The sequence below is a fragment of the Ambystoma mexicanum genome, chromosome 5q, assembly GCF_040938575.1.
Source record: "Ambystoma mexicanum isolate Mex_15411 chromosome 5q, UKY_AmexF1_1, whole genome shotgun sequence".
NCBI lineage: Eukaryota > Metazoa > Chordata > Amphibia > Caudata > Ambystomatidae > Ambystoma > Ambystoma mexicanum.
The window spans coordinates 122,402,034-122,422,612 of record NC_090933.1 but is presented as its reverse complement, the minus strand read 5'-3'; the positions used below and the strand labels follow the sequence as shown (position 1 = coordinate 122,422,612).

General features: G+C 43.9%; 1 protein-coding gene across 6 annotated transcripts in view; it reads right to left on the bottom strand.

The window, feature by feature from the left end:
• The window catches only part of FHOD3 (formin homology 2 domain containing 3), a 1,524,242-nt gene that overhangs the window by 286,910 nt on the left and 1,216,753 nt on the right, over positions 1-20,579 (bottom strand). For 4 of the 6 annotated variants that reach the window (XM_069620638.1, XM_069620640.1, XM_069620639.1 and 1 more), the window contains exon 11: positions 6,967-7,089. In XM_069620638.1, coding sequence (XP_069476739.1) covers positions 6,967-7,089 — 123 coding nt within the window. Of the gene's footprint in view, positions 1-6,966; positions 7,090-19,669; positions 20,066-20,579 lie in introns of all 6 variants that reach the window. The other 2 variants (XM_069620636.1, XM_069620637.1) reach the window with 1 other exon arrangement.

The following is a 20,579-nucleotide window of genomic DNA, read 5'->3' as shown; positions in this document are numbered from 1 at the left end:
AAACAACAGCTAGACTTCCTCTCAGACACAGGTACATCACCCCATCTTCCAAACACTTCAATGGTTTCTGGTCAAATGAAGGATTTATTTAAAAAAAAAGAACCTATACATATCCCACCACACCTTTCATGGTAGGGGGCCTGCAATCCACCACAAGACAATGCCTCCATTAGAAACTATTGAGAATGCTTAGATACAGAAATGCAGCCTTGGTAAGTGTGCCTACCTTGCATTGGAAATGCCATGGAGGAAGGTCCTTCACCCTCCTCCCAACCATACTCTGGAATTCTATGTCCTGACATCTGCATACTGCAGAACACCACCTGACCTTCAGAAAATCCAGGTAAAAGTGGCTAATCACCTGATGATAGCACACAACTAGCACCAACAAGTCAACCATAATATAGCCACTCTCTGTAACATCGACCATACAGAACCTTCTTCGCAAACATGCTACAAACCTAAACATAACTCGTCAGACAAGGAGTACGCGCTAACGTATACATTTAGTTCAGTCTTCCCATGACTCCAAATGCAATTAGAATGATACTCTAGAAACCATACAAAGGGACAGTGTGCAACGCATCAGATATGGAGTATGGGAGATCTGACCCATTTAGGTTGGTCCCCCCCCAGGACATTTAAATGGAATCCGAACAATACACTCACGTACATTGAATGAGCCATCACACAACACTCAACCAAGGAGTACAGGAGATCAAACTCTTTTGGCCCAGTCTTGCCCAAACTTTCAAATTGAATCAGACTGACACATTTATGAACATGCAGCATGCCAGCAATGGACCAGGACACAAAGCATCAGACAAGTAAGGAGCACAGGTAATCAGACTAATTTGGGCCATTCTCCCCACAATCTTTAAATGGAAATGGTTTGATACTGTCACAAACATGCAACAAATCGCTAAGCAATGCATCAGCCAAGGCAGTGCATCGGATCAGAATCATTCTGGATGTTCGGCCAGTGCCCCTTAAAATAAACTGCAGCAGCAAGAAAGCCCCATCAACAGAGATAAGAACCAAGCACTGCAACTAAGAATCTCCAGCTTCATTTTCATTATTCCTGCTGCCTCTCTAAATGGTGCATATCTTAATCCCTTGCCAGCGTTCAATACTTACACAACCAACCTTTGCATATGGGAGCAAACTTCCAACAAACACACAAATTACCCAGCACCACCACTCTGTTCTCTAGGCCCACAACATAGTACCACCCAAGTGTCTAACAAGATCCTTGCACCATTTAGCTCAACTGATCGGACTTGCTCTTGCTCTCTCTCTGGATGAAACATACACCTGGCGTTTTCGGGCCATCTGTGTGTTACCTGCAGGTTGCAGGTTCGAATACTGGCATGCCCAGCTCAGCCTTTCATCCTTCAGAGGTAGATAAAAGAGTACCAAGTTCAGTTGGGTGATCATTGCCTGTAAACATGTTCTATGTAGAGAGCTCGGGCGAAAGTGTTATCTAAATAAGTACTCATCATCATCACTACCTACCAGAAATCACATGGCACTCAGGACTCAGGTACTCATGGCATCAAGTATCAATGCCACAGGATTAGCATCTGCCTTTTCCACTCTCCGGCTACCAGCTCCCACCAATATTTTTGTAGGGACACATTCAGCGAGGCCTCCAAAATGGCAGAATTGTGCTATTCAAGATCACCTTATGATGCATTACATAAGAGTGAAGAGGAAATACAAATAAACGAAATAAAGCAAACAGAAACATAAACAGGAGGGAGACGGAAGGTAACAGAGCTGAATCAGTGCAAGCGTAATTAGCCCTAGAGCAAACTTTGTACTAGTGTAAAAAAACAAACATTCTTTCGATTAATTTTTGCACCAGGAGACTGGGCTCTTGTAGTGGTCCTTTGGACTGGTGCAAACATGCATTGAAAGAATATGTTTTTTGTTCAAGATGTGTTTTTATATGGCCATCCTGATGCTCGTTTGTGCCCGCCTGCTGGCAGTGCCCTGGGCAGCATGCTAGAATTGCTTTATCTTAGAACCAGCCCTGGCTACTTTGCACAGAGCTATCTACAATATCTGTGTCCGGATTAAAATATGTATACTAAGTGATGATTGAACTCTCGGTGTTGGATGTACAGGGTGATTATGAATGCTTATGAACCATCATTAAAAGCATTTCATCTATGATTACCTCAAAAATCGAAAAAAATTTAGTTATCGATTCATTCTGTAGGGATCACATTTAAGGCTGTCCTGCACTTTGGGCGGTATCGTGCTGATATGCAAAGAGAGTACGGCACAGAGAGCTACAACCTGATTGAGAGTGGGTGACAGCCAATAGAAAAGGCTATTTGGTTGTTCTTGCTTCTTAAGAGAGGAGTTCTCACATTTGCGACTTGTGATTTGGATATCTTTGGGGTTTTCCCCTCACTGAGTAGGGGGCGGTGGGTGTGGAAAAGGACTGCTTGCTCTCTATGCTCAGAAAAGCAGCGCCCTTTACCAATGACACCCCAGGAAGCAGAACCATGTGGCTACGGTCAGCCTGGACACCAGCGTAAAGTAGAAATTCAAGTTGAAGACTGACAAAACAACAAAGTACAAAAAAGTGTAAGACAAGGAGTGGCTTGGGCAAAATAAAATTTAAAAAAATGACTAAAGTTGTTCCTATTGGCGCAGCTGACACATTCCCAACTCTCCACTGCAAGGCACACCCATTGCAAAAACTAAAAAATATAAATCCTAAAAGTCAAAGAAAAACATTTCAGTCCACTACACAGAAGAATAACTTTTCCAGCTGAAACGGAGGCTAATAGCCAAAACTTAATTTGAGGTTTTGGACTAACGTGGGCCTTTGAACGCTGCTACGTTGCGGAAAAAGAATGATAAATTGGAGGCCAATTTGGTAACATGTGAACCTGGGCCCATCAGTCCCTGTTGGAAATTATTTAAGGGTAACCACTCCTGACAGGGCTGCAATTAAATGCTCTTATATCTCTCGTTTTTGCCCTGCATGATATCCTTAGGAGTTGTCGCTCACTTTGAAGCCCTAACAGTGAGTTAATTTCTGGTGGTCGCAACCTCTTGCCAAGTAGAATTTCCAGGAAGCCCATTCCATAGCTGTCTTTCTTTGTGTAAGGGCCTCTGTGGACCATAATTCATTGTGGCATTATGGTTGCTCATGGACCACATTCAAGAAAAACTTGCTGGCATAGCATTTTTCCACATCTTATCCGCAAACGTATTTTGGTTATACTATCCAGCTGGTTCAGAGGCATTAATAAGGGTATAACGCCGGTCTAGGCAAACAGTGCAACAAGTGCTGGGAAAACACACAAAAATGCTGGTGATATTTTACAGCACGTGAGTAATGCAAATATCAGTGCTGTTGAAAAAAAGTCTGATGCAATAGTGACACAGCTAAACAAATTATATAGGTTTCAAATTGAGAAGGGACAAGCCTTTTTTAGGATGACAAAAAAGGCAGATCATTTATGAGGAAAAATGGAAGAAGCAGGATTTCTTTACATTCAGCCACCTACGTCAGATGAATCCCAGTAACTGGGCTGGAGCAATTGGGCTACATAAGCTTGGTGGCAAGTTTCTGATGCAGCACTTGAAGTAATGAACCAAGGAAGTGTCAAAGAGTGAGTATGTAACAATCAGTTCTTGCCAAAATCATGTGCCTCCGTTATTTCCTCTGTGGATCAGAGAAGCAAATGGCTCAAAGGTAGGGCGAACAGGCGTCCCGGTTTTGCTGGGACCAGAATTGAGAACTCTCTTACCCTGTCCCATAGGTTTTTTAAAATTTAAAAACCCTGTCCCTGTTTTAAAGAGTTGGTGTCGAGTGACTACTTGGAAATGACAGCCAGCTGCAGGTGAATCGGAGGGAGCATAAACCTTCAAGGTTCAGCGGCTACTTACCAACAAAAAAACGTCATAGCTATAAAACAAATAAATGTTAGCCAAATCACTGCCCCCTCTGCATGACCTTGAACCATCACTCTTTCCTGAAACAGCCATTAGCTTACTGTGTCACAGAGACTGCTTGATAAATGGTTTAAAAGCCAGTCCTATCATATCAATCACAGCAAAAACTATTTTGTGTTTAGAATGCTTAGTAACACATACATCTGCATAGTTTATATATAGTTGTTAACGGTGCCGGTGCTTCTGCGGTCCCAATTCCCATGGAGTCCTCTGGGACTCGATTGAAATGGGGACTTACAAAATTACCGGCGACTGAATTCCCGGTCGCCAGGGTCAGAAAACCCTGGTGTTACTGGGATGTCAGGCGCTGGTAATTCATTACGGGTCCGGCGACAACCTGACGGTTTTATCGGCTCGTTACCGCCAGACCCATAATGAGGCCCATTGTTTTGTTTTGGGCATGTTATTTGTAAAACACAAAAGCCACAAAGTATTTGTGCTGTGTCAGGATGATGGGGAAAATGTCACTTTAATTGAACGGGCTGCAAGTAGCAACTGATAGAATGAACACAAGCACACTAATAGCACGCTTCTATACTGAAAATATCGCCCCTTGAGAACACCCTTGCTAATAGCACAGATACTAAAAGTTCAGTATATGGCAAAACAAGTTCTCTCTCGTGGCACACATTTCTAAATTGCATGGTGTTGTCCACTTCTAGCTAATTCTCACCGTTTGGGGATAAAGGATGACTTTACAGCCAATTAACCATAACATTTATAATGACACTGTCATTATTTCCAATATGCAGAATTTTGTGTTTTTTTTTTCTAACCGTTTAAAAACCTAAATCAGGAACATGGTTTTAGATTTTGTTGCAGCGGCAACACACACAGAGACATCTTCAACACAACAGAGCTCAAACGTTTGTATGCACCTGTTTGCAAACATCAACACTAGCAAAAAAGGAAAAGGGTTAACGACAACAGTGTAAGTGCAGATATAAAAAAAAAAAAAAATGAACGCTATCAGTCAGAACAATACACCTTGTATGCTGGCCAGAGTCTGGAATGTTCTCTTCAAGGGCCAAATACTAAAGTGAGAGGTGGTGTCCTGTTGGCAGCTTCAGTTCGGTTTTCACCATGCGCTGAGCTTGGGTGTGCATGTAGAATAGAAGCGGGTTCTCGTGTGCAGTTGTTGCGATCTATGTGTTGATTGTGGTGAAATCCGTGTGGTTTGCTAGTGCAAAAACAAGTGCAAAAACAGTCTAGGCAAATATGTTATTTTGAGTGTGCTCTAATCAATGTAACTCTAGACCGAACGAGCATAAAACACTTTCAGACTTGAATGTCATTAAAACCAGCCGAGACCTTCTCATGTAGAATGAATCTAAGGGTTTAGTTACATTACGTTTTGGGTGCTTTGTTGTGATCAAATGCGTTATCAAACATAACATCTTTCCCCTATAGTAGATGCAAGCGCAATTGTGAAGTCCAGAGTCAACCTTGTGCAGGGTCTTCTCTATTATGTAGGCTCCAGTATACATTACTAGTACACGCAGCCTGCGGTATCTGCATGAAGGCATGTTCATTATTGACCTATTACAGTCTAGTAGTTCCATCAATACTCACCTGCAATAAGAAAGGGATGTTACTACTGGGATTTTAATAACATATTGCATTCAAGTTGTGACGTCTCAATGCCTGCTGACACCTCCAGCTTGCACTGCAGCACTTAATTGAAGCCGCCGTGACTAGCTTTTCAGATTCCTTTTCTTGTAAAATACCTTTACCTAACACATTACAGGCATTATAAGAGAATGAGCTGTTCCTGGTGGTACCTCTATTTTGTACGTTGCTGAAGTAGAACATAGGAGAGAAATAATCTATAGGCATGGTATCTCTTACTTTAAACAACAAAACAGCATTTCAATGTATTCTATTAAAGATCTGACAACATGTTTTGCAACACCTTACAAACAGCATATTAGTGTTTTTATCATCCAATCAGATTTTCCATTGATTATACGAACAACAGCAGCTGGAAGGTCTCTTGCACCAGAAAAGGCAAGAAGCCACGTATTAAAGGAGATGGTGGTGTGGCAAATATTCTAAACAAAAAAACAATACAGAAAGTCACCTAGAACTTCGGTGACTTTTTGAAGGCACTGTGACTGCAGCCTCATTGATCTATTTGGTCACAGAACTCTTCTGTGACTTGCAATATCCTAATATCGTGCAAATAGGGGTACTTTATTGAATATATTCGACCACTGGCAAAAGTGTAAAACTGCCCTGAACATTTTCGATCAGCAGAGCAATGTATCTTATTTCATCTTAGTTAGATCAAGCTGCTGTTAAAAACCTAACTCACTGTGCGGAGACAGGCTGTAGCACATCATGGGTTTTGATAGAGTTGGGAAAGGATGCTGAAGAACCATGCCAGCATCAGCTGAGGCCTGCGATCCATGTGCAGGAAACAATGAGCCAGAAGACAGGCCTTCTCTGTCCATGCCCCTCCTTCTGATCAACATCAGACTCTCCCCATTGCTTTTGCAGTTCAGGAAAGAGCTAAGGACCTTCCTCTGCAAGGAATGGCTCCTCCCTAACACCTGGGTCAACAAACCCTTGACTTCCTACCCCACCTGGGACCCTGTGATCTGCTCCACACTGCTTCCTCCGCTGGTTGCTTATCCCTTCCTGCTAAATGCCCGCCCTCCCATGCTGGTCCTTGGGCACCCTTTTCTCTGTTTCTCTGTGTTCTTCCCTCTAAGATTGTGAAGTGCTCCATTGCTTCCCAATGCAAGGTCCACACTCAATAAATACCATTATAATAATGTTCAATTTAAACACTTGCCATAAACAGCAACCATCAAACACCAGCCCTAAAATTGTAAATCCCAAAACAGAAACCTCGCAGCAGCCACAGAAACTTTACAAATGCCCCATTTACAGCAAATGCAACCTTCTCAAAACAGTACGAATATGTTCAGAGGTAATATGCCCAAAAGGACACATATATACAAGCGATGCACCATTATTACTGACCTCTCAGGTTTCGTCTCTTGAGGTGGTGAAAGTGACGTTCCATAGCATGGGGAGGGAGTTGTAGGAGCGCTAACGCCCGAGTAGGATCGCATGGAGAAGGGACTGCTGCCATAGTTGCTATACCTGATGATTCCAGAGGGCGGGGTCAAGCAGAAGTGACGACACATGGAAAGAAAGAGCAAGTGTCAGTGAGAATGTGAACAGCTGTGAAAATCTTTTGATTGTTTACCAACTTGGCTAACATACTGTATATAATTGTTGCCATAAGGCAAGTGCACACACTTTCCAATTATATGCAGCATCTTGCATTACAGATAGAGCCATAATTGTGGCAGGAACTCATGATTGCAAATGTTCAAGATTGCATCCATCTCTAGTAGTTGCCAGGTGATTCACTGTGCATTAGAAAAGAAACATGATCAAATATTAAACACACAGACAAAAATATTTAACAATTTTCCACTTTCATCTTGAATGCATGTTTTCTTCTCTTGGGGCACTCAGAAAGTGTTGACTCCAGGCTCTAACCAGAGTGGAATCCTGCATTCTATGCTCCTCTTTTGTTCATCTCGCAGCTTCCACTTATTTAGGTAATCAGCAAGCTTGCAATGGTGGCTCTAACCATCTGCAAATGCAGCAATCAAGCTTGCCTTTGTGATGTGTACAAACTGGGCACTGGTCGAGAAGACATGGACAAGCTGTGTCACAGGAAGCCCTAGGTGAGGCTGCACCTTTTTCCTTCTGCGCATACTCTAATAGCGTTAGAGCCCTTGCCATTAGGCTCTATTGTGTTCTGGCTGACCTTCATATGCGGTAGAGGACCCAGAATGTGTCTCGAAACAACGAACTTGGACAGCGGTCACCTAGCACACAATCTTTAATTAAGTTACTGGTTCTTTTTAACGACCTTACCATTGCAGTAATTCCTGCCACATTGCTGAATATGACAAAAACATGTTTCTGATATTCACATGTTCGGAGCTTCACCTTTTCTGTACATGGATAGAGCAATTCATAACACCCACAGTGCTCCCACCTCCCTGGATGCACAGGTTTCTTTGTATAACATTCATATGTGCTCTCAATTTGCTGTCTGTCACTAAATTCCTGACAACATATTGCGGTGATAGAGCGGGATATGGGAGATGTCCCCAGGTTTCAGCCGTCAACCACATCATCCTCATGCAACCTCACGCAAGATCAGCAGCAACGCTTCGGAGATAGAGATATCTTCCCGAAGACTCTTGAGAGTGCACACAACATGAACCCCCTAGTCTCACAATTATAAGATTCCCAAAAGCTCAACCCCCGAAATGTTTGGAACATGACATTGCTCTTTCTGTCCTTGAAATCAGTTATTAGGATGGCATGCGTAAGTGTGGGTGTTTCTCAGTGACGTACCACACCTAATCCCAGGCTAAATGGCAGCAGAAATGTTAGTTTTCTATGAAAGGTGTCTACAATGTGTTGCAAAGTAAAGGCATCTGATATTATTTAGTCATATCTCAAAGTCTGATCTCTCGTTCTCTCGCTCTCAAAGCCAACCCAACATATGAAGAAAAATGTGTTTCTGATTGGAAGGACAAGTGTGATGCTGTGACTTCTAAGATGTCTGCATAAGCCTTTCTGTGCTGATAAATATATATTGTATGGTATTTGCTTATTTATATAGCACTCTTTCCCCACTTGTGTGCCTCAATGCGCTTTTTTTGGTTAAATGCCCTTGGTGACCGTAGTCAATGTGGTTGGAGATTCTAAGGAGTTCAGTTTAGGAGATGCATGTGTGCATATTGCCGTTCTAAGACTTGCGTGGCTGGCAAGGCTCCACTAAGCAGCCCAAGAGAGGTTAGACACATGGGTAGGTGCTGTTGAGGGTTGGAGATAGATTGCTATTGTTGTGAGAATCTACGCACGGCCAGCTATACCGGGTTCGTTTCGGAAGGTGGTCGCTGTATACTAGTGGCACAGGTTGTTGAGGTACGTCAGGTGTTTCAGTCTGGACGGCTATGTGCGAACATCCACACACACTGAACAAGACACTAGTAGAGGAAATGCATAGAAAGAAATGCAGATGCAAAAAGCATACAGGTAGGTTGCTAGTCTGGCCTATTGATATGTGGCTATTTTAAACAAGAACTATTTGGACGTCTGCTCGGTAGCTAGTTGGCTCTCTGTGCATGTGAAGAAATGTATCTCTTACATTGATGCCACTGCAGCCACAGTTCTGATTACACCACACTGCATGGAAATTAACCCTTTGAGTGTCCTTAAGATGCAGAATGCGTAGCTAAAGGTCAGGTCTATAAGTTCTTGTGAAAGCTCAGCAAAGTGTACCTCTCTATCAATGTATTGATGAGTGTGACACATTGCTAGTTCAAATGTATCTGGAAAGAAGTCCCTTAATTGATAATCCTGAAGCACTTACATCTTTTTTAATTATTTGATTTGTGCAAGGTTCATGAGACAAATTCGAGGTATACATTATATTCTGAATATGGTACATTTCAAAAATCCGATGACTCCCTGCCTGAATATATTGTGAGATTCCAGAGGGTTTTGATCTATCTTAATGAGTTTCAAATTTAATTCGCTCAGCCCTCTACAGAGGTGGGGTCTGATTAGAAATATTACCAACTATTGTAGATTATGTAAGGTACAGACTGCGCTGAAAACTCTAAACCTCAAAGTTCCAGACCCGAAAGTAAAAAACATGTTATTTAGTCCTAGCAATCTGGCCCGGCAAGGTGTGGGCACTCGGGCTAAAAAAAATTATTTTCCTCCTCACGTCTTCACACAATAGAGTGTGTCTGAATACCTTTCATCTAGCTCCAGATTTCAGCAAGCTTTGCGCAGGCGGGCTTATTTTTTCCTTCAAACTGGCCTTACAGCAGGCTGGTGCACGGGGTAACTCACGATTTAAATTGCCATCTGACCGGCAGACACGGGTCTGCGGAGGTTGCTCGCTCGTCCATTCTTGCATCGAGATTAAAGAGCCAATGCTTTGCATTTCAATTTTCGTAAGAAGTGATAAGCCCTCGCAACAGCGCTGCACAGATTGTTTGCACGTGGCGGCTTCAAACGGAGTTGGTTTGGACTTGAAACCTGAAAAAGGTACACGAGAATGAGCTGACTCCCTTTTCCGGAGGCATTTCCAAGTTTTACTATTCCATGCTTCTAGAGAAATTGGAAAAAAATGTGGCTTAAGGCGTTGGGTTCACGTGAGGTGGAAGATGGAAACTTTAGCGCTCTCCTTAGCCGTGCGAACTATTGATCCTGTAGTCTGCCTGGACTGTCATCATGTCAGTATAATGCCTCTTCTGCATTATGTCAGCAGTCCCGCGTCTATGTGCAACATACGACATGCATATGTTTCCTGGGGTTCTAGAGAACATAGCAGGGTTATAATTACAAGAAAAGGGGCCACTGTGGGTAATCATGTCCCTAAACTGGAACGACGATTTCCCATCAATGGTGAAAATAACTTCAGGAACAGACCCCCGTGCTAAGTAATTGTACACACTCACCTAAACAATCATCTAGGCCAAGGGGAACATAGAACAGGGCTTTCCTCGTGCCTACACACGGCTTACCAATTCATTTAGGCCTTCCTTCCAATAGTCTTTACTCGCTATGGTTATTTCTTTTCAGTATAGATGTCCAGCTCTGGTCGTTGAATGCTGCAATCATTTAAGGCTTTCAGGATAACAAGTTCCTCAGCCAATCATCGCCATGTAGGTGCAATGAAAGCAAATGGATCTTTTGTGGATATCGAGGGAACCGGAGTGACTCTCGAGGGAACCGGAGTGACTCTCGAGGTCTGCAGCTGGATCCCAAGCTATAACAGTACAATGCACTGCCTTGACATGGGCAAGAGCAGCCGCTTTGGGAGCAGGCTTTGCTCCCCTATACTTGATCATGCGGTTATATGAGATTTTACTGACGGACATTACAGAGTGGCACATTTCATCGCGGTCAAAACACCAAAAACCACCACATTTCTTTTTTTAATTTGGGGGGTTCCCACCAAACCCCCTGATTTTCCACCCTTATAACGCCACCCCAAATACATCCCGACCCATTTTAAACTTGACCGCAATGTGCTTTATATATTTATTTAATGTTTTTGGTATTTTTTGTATTATAGTCCGCTCTGTTATGTACCACTCTGTGATGGTTTCGATAAATTGACTGGGTACCGATCATGCCGGGAATCATTTAGACATATTTTACACACCATATGGGAGAGTTGGAGGTGCAGTGAAAAGCAAAGGAACCAAGTATGTTCACCTTTTGTTTCTGGTCATCTTTGGTACCCATAATTCTAACAACTTCATCAATTATTCCTGTCCCTCTACCCCAATCTGACAACAACTCTTTCACTTAGGAATTTCAACTACTTCTAAATCCTACTATTCAACTCTTCCCTCTAACACCTCTTACTGTTTTGGCTATCAACCCCCTGGTTCTCTCAACTCATTCTTCCCTGATCTGACCCATCTCTTTGAGTCACTCCTTAGCAACGTCCACTTTGTCATTCTGGGGGACCTTAACTTCACCAAGCCATCTGCAGCCACTTGCCTTGAACTTAAATCCCTCCTATCTGACCACTTCCTCTACTCCATGCGTGACCAGCCTACCCACTCTGGTGGCAACTCTCTTGACCATGTCTTTTTCTTCACTTCACTATCTTTCTTTAACCTCTCCATTGACCCCTCTATCTATGATCACTCCAATGTTCACTTTAATATCTTGGTCCCTCCAATGTCTACTTCTCATCTGCCCTCTTCAATGACTAAGAGGACAGGCATGGTTTCTTGTCCCTCACCTTGATGATGTGAGGTCCTCTATCCTGTCTCTTCCCCATATTCATGCCTCTTCTATTGACCGTGCTTTCTCTGACTTTCACTATGTACATATGACTCCATTTGACCAACACTATACTGCTCACAAATTCACACCTTCCTGACCCCGTCCTCAGTCTTGGATCATCTCTGAAATTCAGACCCACAATAAGAAACTTGCACCGTGACCTATGATGCTATAATGCTTGCACAAAAGATGGAAACCTACCTTACTCATACCATACAAAAAGGCCCTTGCTGCCCTAAACTTTGCACTGGACTCTGCCAATCCTCCTACTTCATAAAGCTATTCTCTAACCATCACAATTAACAACACAAATGTTAATTTTTTATCTACCTTCCTATCTTTGCTCACACCTCCCAAGCCACTATCCTTCGCCTCCTCCCTTTCTGCTAATGACCTTGCTCACTACCTTTCCTCTAAAATCACTAGAAAGTTCACGACACTCTCACAGCCCTCCTCTCTCTCCCTCCCCAATCCTCTACTTCTCCCCTACCTCTTACTGAATTGCACCCATTTTGTGCAGTGCCAAGTCACGGTGCTCCCGAAATAGTCCTAATCACTTGGCCATCACTTGCAAACTATTACCCTCCCCTGACAGGAATGTGGTAGCACCTGATGAGTCGACAAGGTGGAACCTAGCCCCACATATTTCAGCTAGGCCTTATAGTAAGCTCCGCAAGACCTTGGTCTAATCATTTGCTTCACTGGAATGCCAAGCACTCCATCACACTGGAACATAGCGGTACCCCTCCCGGGGAACAGCCACCCGCCCCCAAACACCTGCAATAAACACTGCTCTGCTTCACCTACCTAAACACACACCACTACTTCCAATAGAAGGCAGCTGAGTCCCAGGAAAGAATTTTGTCCAGCTGTGCACATAATCAGTCTCCATGACTCTCCTACTCCCCTGACAGTCTGTCACAGCACCCATCGCCTCATCTGATTTCTATGGGCTATTAAGGACGTAGCCACTCCCTACTTACCTTTGGCTAAAAATGGGCACACGCATTTTAGAATCTTTCCTTCATATCTCACATCTCAGACCATGGTCCTATGAAGGGCATTCATCCCCAAAGCACTTAGAGGCCATACCAATGGCAGTAGGCACTTTACAAATGCCATATAACATAACATAACATAGATATCTGGGCTCTTTAACCATCTCTCCCCTATGGCCTCTTCCCTGTCTCCTTCAAATCTTCAACTATCTATTGAAGAAATGCTCTGCTAACTCAAATGTTCTAGCCAACTATTGCCCTGTTTCCATCCTTCCCAATTGTTCAAAAGACCTTGAGTGGATGGTCTTTGGCCGGATCACAAGGTACTTTGAATATAATGGCCTTAGAGGTCCCCTTCAATCTGGATTCCATGGTAAACACTCCACCGAGACTGCACTGATGCAATTTCTCTCTAATGCTTACCACTTCAAACTCTCTTCTATCCTCTTCCTTTTGGAACTGTGTGCCGCTTTCGACACTGTTGACCACTCCTCCCTCCTCCTCACTCTCCTAGACCTTAGACCACCTCCTACCTCGAAGATCAATCCTTTAAAATTTCTTCGGAACTTGCAAACCTCTGACCCACACCTCATCCTGTCGGCGTCCCCCAAGGACCAGTCCTTGGACCGTTGCTCTTCACCATTTATGCCTCTGCCTTAGAAAGAGCTATCCCATCCTTTAGCTTTCACTATCAACGTTTTGCTGATGACTCTCATATATGTTTCCCATTTCCCTCCATCACCCCAGCCATCTTAGAACAGATTACAAACTGTCTCAGTGCATTTCATCACTGGATGGCTCTCCTCTGCCGAATGCTCAACTCTTCAAAAGCATCTTCCAATGCCATTCCTACCCTCCTCTCTTCTATCTCCTTTCCACCTGACCTTGTTGTTCCCTCACCCAAGGCTCGCAGGCTTGGGGTCCTCTTTGATGGTGACCTACGACTGCAACCATTCATCACTACCACTGGCTCTGTTGCTCGTATTAACATCCTCAACATTTGAAAATATTCATCCTTTTCCTACTAACCACTTACACAAACTCTACTCTCCACACTTATGCTCAGAAAACTTGACTACTACTCAAGGATACTCCTTGGCCTTCCTACCTATTCTTTCCTCCCTCTGGACAAAGTCCTCAACTTTGCTACCCACACTCTCTACAACTTACAGAGATCCTCACCCGCTTCTACCTACTGAAAATATGGTAGATGTCTCTCCATGAATGACTGATTGTATCTGAGTTTACTCACCATCGCGTTCCCTCTGAACCTCCTTTGCTCTCAACCTCACTGTCCTATACCCTTCCTGCGCCTCCTTTCTCCTAAACTCTCTCTCCCTAATCAACCCTCTTCAACAGATATTGACCACAGGCACCGTAGGCCTTACCCATCAAGCAGGCTCAATTAAATGTACAATTTCCAAAACATTCAAACACTCCAAAAATGTGTTCCCACTTCCTAACCTACTTCTGAATCTCTACTCCTTCTGTAGTGTGTCAAGGAGGCAGTCTTCTTGCCTCACCAAATTATATCCTATCTAAGCGAACAAAAACCATGAGTCATCATGATTCATGTCAGCTCTTGATAAACACTATTGAGGATCCCTTTTTTGCAGCAGCAGGTAAGTGGGTGAGTCAAGCGTTCTCCACTCTGTGGGGCTGCAGCAGCCACAGATGGTTTTGGTACAAGACCCACTGCCACTTCCTTGTGACACTCCTCAGACCCTCCCCTAATCATTCTGGGTTAAATCTGCAACCTCAGCCAGATTACAGCCGCTTTAGTGGGTGCCGGGGGAATCTGTGGATAGGCATGCCATGCTGAGGCACTGAGAAACCAGCAGAGGAACATCACTAAGGTGGGCTCCAGCCAAAATGCACACTTTCTGATAAGAAACATCACGCTATCCGTGTCCTAACCTTGGAGGCTTCTATTTTGAATTTTGCTAGAATTAGAGAGAGAGCTATCTCTGAGCCTCATGTGTCCAATTCCAAATTTCAAAATGAAGGCCAAGCCATTCTGCATTTCCACTCACCCTGCAGCGAAGTCAGAAATGGTTCCTGTCACTATGCTTATGTGACATTTTGCCTGGTTACGGTTTCACTGGAGAAATGCTGCAAAATAGCTTGCAGTGCGTGCCACCAGTGGGATTGGGTCAGGATCATCTTTTAGTGGGCTATTTATTTCTATGCTGCTCTTCCTTTCCTCCAAATCCTCTTCCTGGTCTTTGTAGATGTGAGTGCAAGGGAGGTGACTTTTAAAGTAGCGCCAAATGACAAACATGTTCTAAGCCCTTCTCTTGAAAACAAGGGGCATGGCAGAAGTCTGTTTCAATTCCATGTTCAACCACTAGGGATGATAAAGATGGCACCAAGAGCACTGGTGTAGTAGGGGCCTCTGCAGGCCTTGCAGAGCAGCAGACCCCACCTCACCATGTCCTGGAGGTGGGAGGGTGTCAAGCATCAGAAATACATTATTTCTTTCGTAAGTCTTTCTGGAGTCAGATCATTTCTTTCTGAAGATGGTGTGCGTGTATTCCAACTACAGAAAGAAAATTGCGGTGTGGGAATGAGGTGCTCCTGCTCCACTGCGCATTACAGGAACCAGGAAGCTCTCCCTGCTTCCTGTTGGTATGGTGGAAGCAGGAGCTGGAGACATTCTTTCTGGAGAGGAGTCCCTCAGGGAAGATGGATTCCAGAAACAGCAGGTAAGAAAAAACACTTTTTGTAAGTGCGTGTGTGAGGGTCTTGCATGTTTATGGTGTATGTTTGTATATATACATGTGCACATGCAAAGCTGTGTTTTCTATTACCACGTGGAGCGAATTATTTTGTGGATGATAAAGCAAGCAGTGTGTTATTACCTGGCAAAACTGGCATTTGGTTGCTGCCAGTCTAGCCATTTGTTACAGTGACATGGCATTGTTTGCTACGTATTTATGATAAAGCGAGGATGATGAGTGTTGTTATGTGGCTAGGCTGGCATTTCGGTGCAGTCAGTCAAGATATATGTTACTGGGACATGGCATTTATTTCTAGGCATCTATGATAAAGTAAGCATGATAAGTGTTGTTACATGGCTAGACTGGCATTTTGGTGCAGCCAGTTGGGTCATTTTGTGTGTGTGGCATGGCATTTTGTATTCAAAGCTGACAGGAGTATGTCCTTGTGTGGAGATACTGCCACACATTGGCAGAGGGATACTGGCATTTATTGGTGCAACCATCATGGACTTGTATGGGCACAGCCAGTGTGAAAATATTTTTATATTGGCATATATTGTGGGCAAAGGCATCATTGCTGGGAAATGCTCCTGTGCATTGTTGGTGAATAGCATCTATTGGATCTTTGGATTGGAGTGATCCTACAAAACCAATTGCTAACAGTCTCGCTTTTAACCACTTATTTACAGAAAGTGTGCTGTATAATGCACCATTTTAGCCACATTATTCAAAATCCTCTCTCATCAGGGGAGCACCCTCTAAACCCTCAGTAACTCTGGCTTATTTCTGGGAAATTGTTATGCCCCCTTCCAATTAAACATTCACCATCCGCCACTGGGTGTGTGGTTGAAGGAGAATGAATGAATGCGTGGGCATTGGATGATGGCCAAATCCAACTTGATTTATGTTATTATATGGAGGGGGGTTCTACCACAACGGGGCAGGCAGCCTGGACATTTTCCCTCCGTGTCATGACATTCTTTATTCACATAAGGGGCAAGGCCAGTATAATGTGTATTCTTACATGGGGATGGTGGAGGCACTTGTGCAGACTGCAAGTAAATGTTTTCTTACTGTGTCATTGAATATTTTAGTGGAGTTAAAGGCAGTCAACATGATGCATGTTCTGACATGGTGGGTGGTGGCATTTGTGCGGCCAAACAAGGACATGGTTCCTTACTGTAGCATTGCATGTTTTGCTGGCATTGAGGGCAAAGACAACATGAAGTGAATTCTTACACGGCGGTGCAGGAGTTGGGCAAGCATTAGTGTGCTGCAACAACAGGTTTTCTTCCGGTGGCAGGAGATTTTCACTGGCATTTTGGTGCTTTTCAAAATTTCCCATGTTAAATGCATAAACAATGGCTTGTGAAAACATTTGTTTTTTTTTCATAGACATTTTGTGTATCTGAAAAAGTGGTTTACATTTCACTAAATAAGCACTTCTTCAGATTAGATCCCAGATCTAAAGAACAGCCAGTTTTTAGGTTTGGTTACTGCACAATTTGACTATGAATTCGCCAGGGCTGAAGATATGAGCGCAGTGCACTCTGGTAAAACAAAGATGAACAATCATTCCAGGAAGCGCAGAGTACCGCTTTTGTGGTTTTATCTGTGTTGTGGAAAACATCTGCATTTCATAGATGAATTGGATCCATTAACCGTCTCCACTGGCGTAGGTGCACCACTAACATTTATAGCCAACCAGTGAAACAAAAGGTCCTACAAATAGACACGAGTCCTATATGCAGAGGCAGGTTTCTCAGGATCGGTCAAGATCTTGTGTGTCACTGGCAGCTTATATCACTTTCTCAGGCGCGAGTTACACGTGAAAAATCCTCTGGCAAGTAATCTATGAGTTACTAGCAAACATGCGGCATTGCCTCCATCTGACTGTTAGTAATGCTTAGAAGTTCCTTTCTCAATTAAGCACTTATTACATTTCAACATCCAGTAAGGCTGCCTTCGCATCCGGTATAGTCAGCTTTTTTGCTAAATATGTTCAGTGTTTGAGTTGATCTGCGCATGTCTGCGGATCTACGTGAGTTTTCCGTCGCGGAATCGCATGGGAAATGTACGCACTACAAATGTTCGTACATTTCCCATGCAAACATCCAACAGAAAACCATCCATACATACACCCCCACCCACAACACACCCACCACACACCCCCACCCACACCACCACCACCCTACTTACCTTTCCTTCCTTCGCACTGTGTTCCTGCAGCGCCGGTTTCCTTTCTCTTCCATGACTGGGAACCGGCGCGCAGGGTCCTTTTCTTTTTTTTTTGGGCAGCTGCAGTGGTGTCCTCCGCAACCTCCGCTCACTATACTGTACAGTGTAGGGAGCTGGGTGTTGCGGGGGACACCCCGGCAGCCCCCAGCTTTTTTTTTGTTTTTTTGCTCGGGTGAGATGCGGGGGTGTTCCCTGCAACACTTTGCTCACTTTACTGTATAGTGAGAGGGGTGTTGCGGGACACCCCCACAGCCCATGGCTTTTTTCTTTTTTTTTCTTTTGGTGGGTGGCTGTGTCCCCCGCAACCCCTGCTCCCTTCAGTGAGCGGGGGTTGCGGGGCACACCCACCAGCGCCATACGACCCCACAAAAACACCTAAACACATACCACGAAAAGTTCGAACTTTTGGTAGTTAGAACTTTTCGTGGTGTGTGTTTTAGGTCTTTTGTTGGGGTCAGTAATTTGTATTCGGACATATCGTCCGAAACCAGTGCACCTGCTTTTGGCTGAACTTCATTAGGTAGTACCCTTTCAGAGAAATGGGTCGGTCTGCTTTGGCACACATCAATGCAATGGTTGAAAGCACTACATGAGCCATATTACAGAAATGTTGCACTGGTGTTGAGTGCAATTTCCACGGTATTACCAGCAGGAAAACTTTGCTCTAGTATAGAAAAAATATTCTTTCAGTGCATGTTTGCAGCGGTGCAATGCTTGCTCCAGTGCTAAAACGCTATTAGCAGCAGGGCAAACATGCATTGAAAGAACATGTTTTGTGGACCAAGCCACCTTTTTCGCCAGTGCTAATACCATGCAACATTCAACATGCACGGGTGCAAAGTTTTTGTGCCAAAGCCCCATATATTTTATTAATGGTCAAGGATCCGTTGCTTGCAAACAGGAGTCTTGCCCATCCATCGTAGCATCTTTTGTTGTGAGGAAGGATCGTGGCAACTAACAAACCGGAATCATGGAGGAGCAGGTGGGCTTGCGACTAGAAAAATAACCCTCACATTTCGCCGAGACACACCTGCAGGACAAGCTGCAAAATAAGCTTGTTGCTGCTGTTAACAAATACTCATTTTGCTGATGAATTGCTTTGCACACTCATGTACCCTATTTCAGCATGCATAATCAGGAGATTTAAGGAACGATGCATTATTTGTCAGAATTTCCATATCAATGCCAGCTTGTCATATACCCATTGCTTAAGTAATGCTTAACATGCTATAGATGGACGTACATTCATTGCCTGTGTTTTGAATATGCTGAAGGGTGCCAACTAGGGTCTACACAACTATGGTGTTTGTTTGGCACTATCAAAGCAAAACAGTGGTGTTCCTAGTGTGAAAATACATAGCCACTTCTTCTGATCTTGTCTTGATTTTGAAGGCCAAGGGTTAGAACCCTGAGTTGAGGAGCCAAGGTGCATCGGTGTGATATAAGAATAAGAGAAAAGTCGTACTGGGATATGCATCTTTGTAAGTGATCATAACCTGCACAGGTATGAGATGGAAAGGTCTATAGGTACCAGAGCCCAATGTATGAAGCACTAAAATCACCTACCCGCAGGCTTACGTCATGACATCCTATACATAATTCTATACACCAGCAACCACTTGGCATGGTCATTAAAAGCACAATTTAATGGACCAAGAGAGCATATATTGTATAGAACCACAATAATACCTACATAGTGAACTACTCCAGAAATCTCGATATTCATACGTACCATAAATTCTTAATTCACACAGAGAAGATGGGTCTAGCATTGGTACGGCTATGCATATTTTCTGAAAGTGACATGTGAAGCAAAGGAAACAGAAATGGGGTGGGGGGTTGGGAGTGAGCACTTGGAAACAGAAAGGCTCAATGTACCTGCTCTCTGCTGTCGCCTTTGCTTCTCTTTCCTTCACCTTAATGGGCGAATCGTCAAAGTCATAGGAGAAGAGGTGAAATGGACTATGGGGTATATAAGGCATCCTCTCTGTTGCTGGGGATACCTTTGGGGTGGTAGACGCTGCCGAATTCTGGGAGGAGTTTAAAGAAACAGAGGCAGGTGCAGACAGAGACGATGGCGAAGAAGATGCTGAACAGAGAGAAAAATGGCATGACAGAGTTGCAGGCACAGACGATGAGGCAGCTGGCAGAGTTAGGTGGCAGGATGATGGCAGATCCTTTTCAGAGGCTGGCCTGAGAACAGGTGGAGCAGCAAAGTCCTGGGAAATGCTTTCCTTCTTGCCCCCTTCCGCTTCTGGAGCAAGGTGGAGCTCGCTGCAAGGAAGAGTGGAAGGAGTATAGAGGGAGAATGGGATGGGGTGGAAGGGATCAACACATGAATATTAGTAGAACAATTTGAAGGTCCCAGAATGGAGAAACACATGCTCTCAGCTTCCAGTATCTCCAGTCCTTGCAACTTCTTTAAAATCCCACTGAACCTGCAGGGCGAGTTCCTTAGTTCATATACTCGAAATAAAAGAAATGTAATCGCCACATGGTGACCGGTGCCAAAATATTTACCAGTGCTCTCTGTAAAATAGGGCATGTCATCTTGAGCACACTTCATATTTGGTGCAATGCTGCCACCCAAAGGCCAGCCATGTACAGTGAAACTTGTATTTGCCATTTACTGAAAACAAAGGTTGTTTGCAGTTAATGCCAAATAAAAGTTTCAAACATTCCCATACTTGCCAGCAAGCTCAGGTAACAGGCAAATGGTACTTGCCCTTTATAAAATATCCTCACCCATGTCAGTGGGCCAGTAGATTTTGCAAGCCCGGAGCCTCTG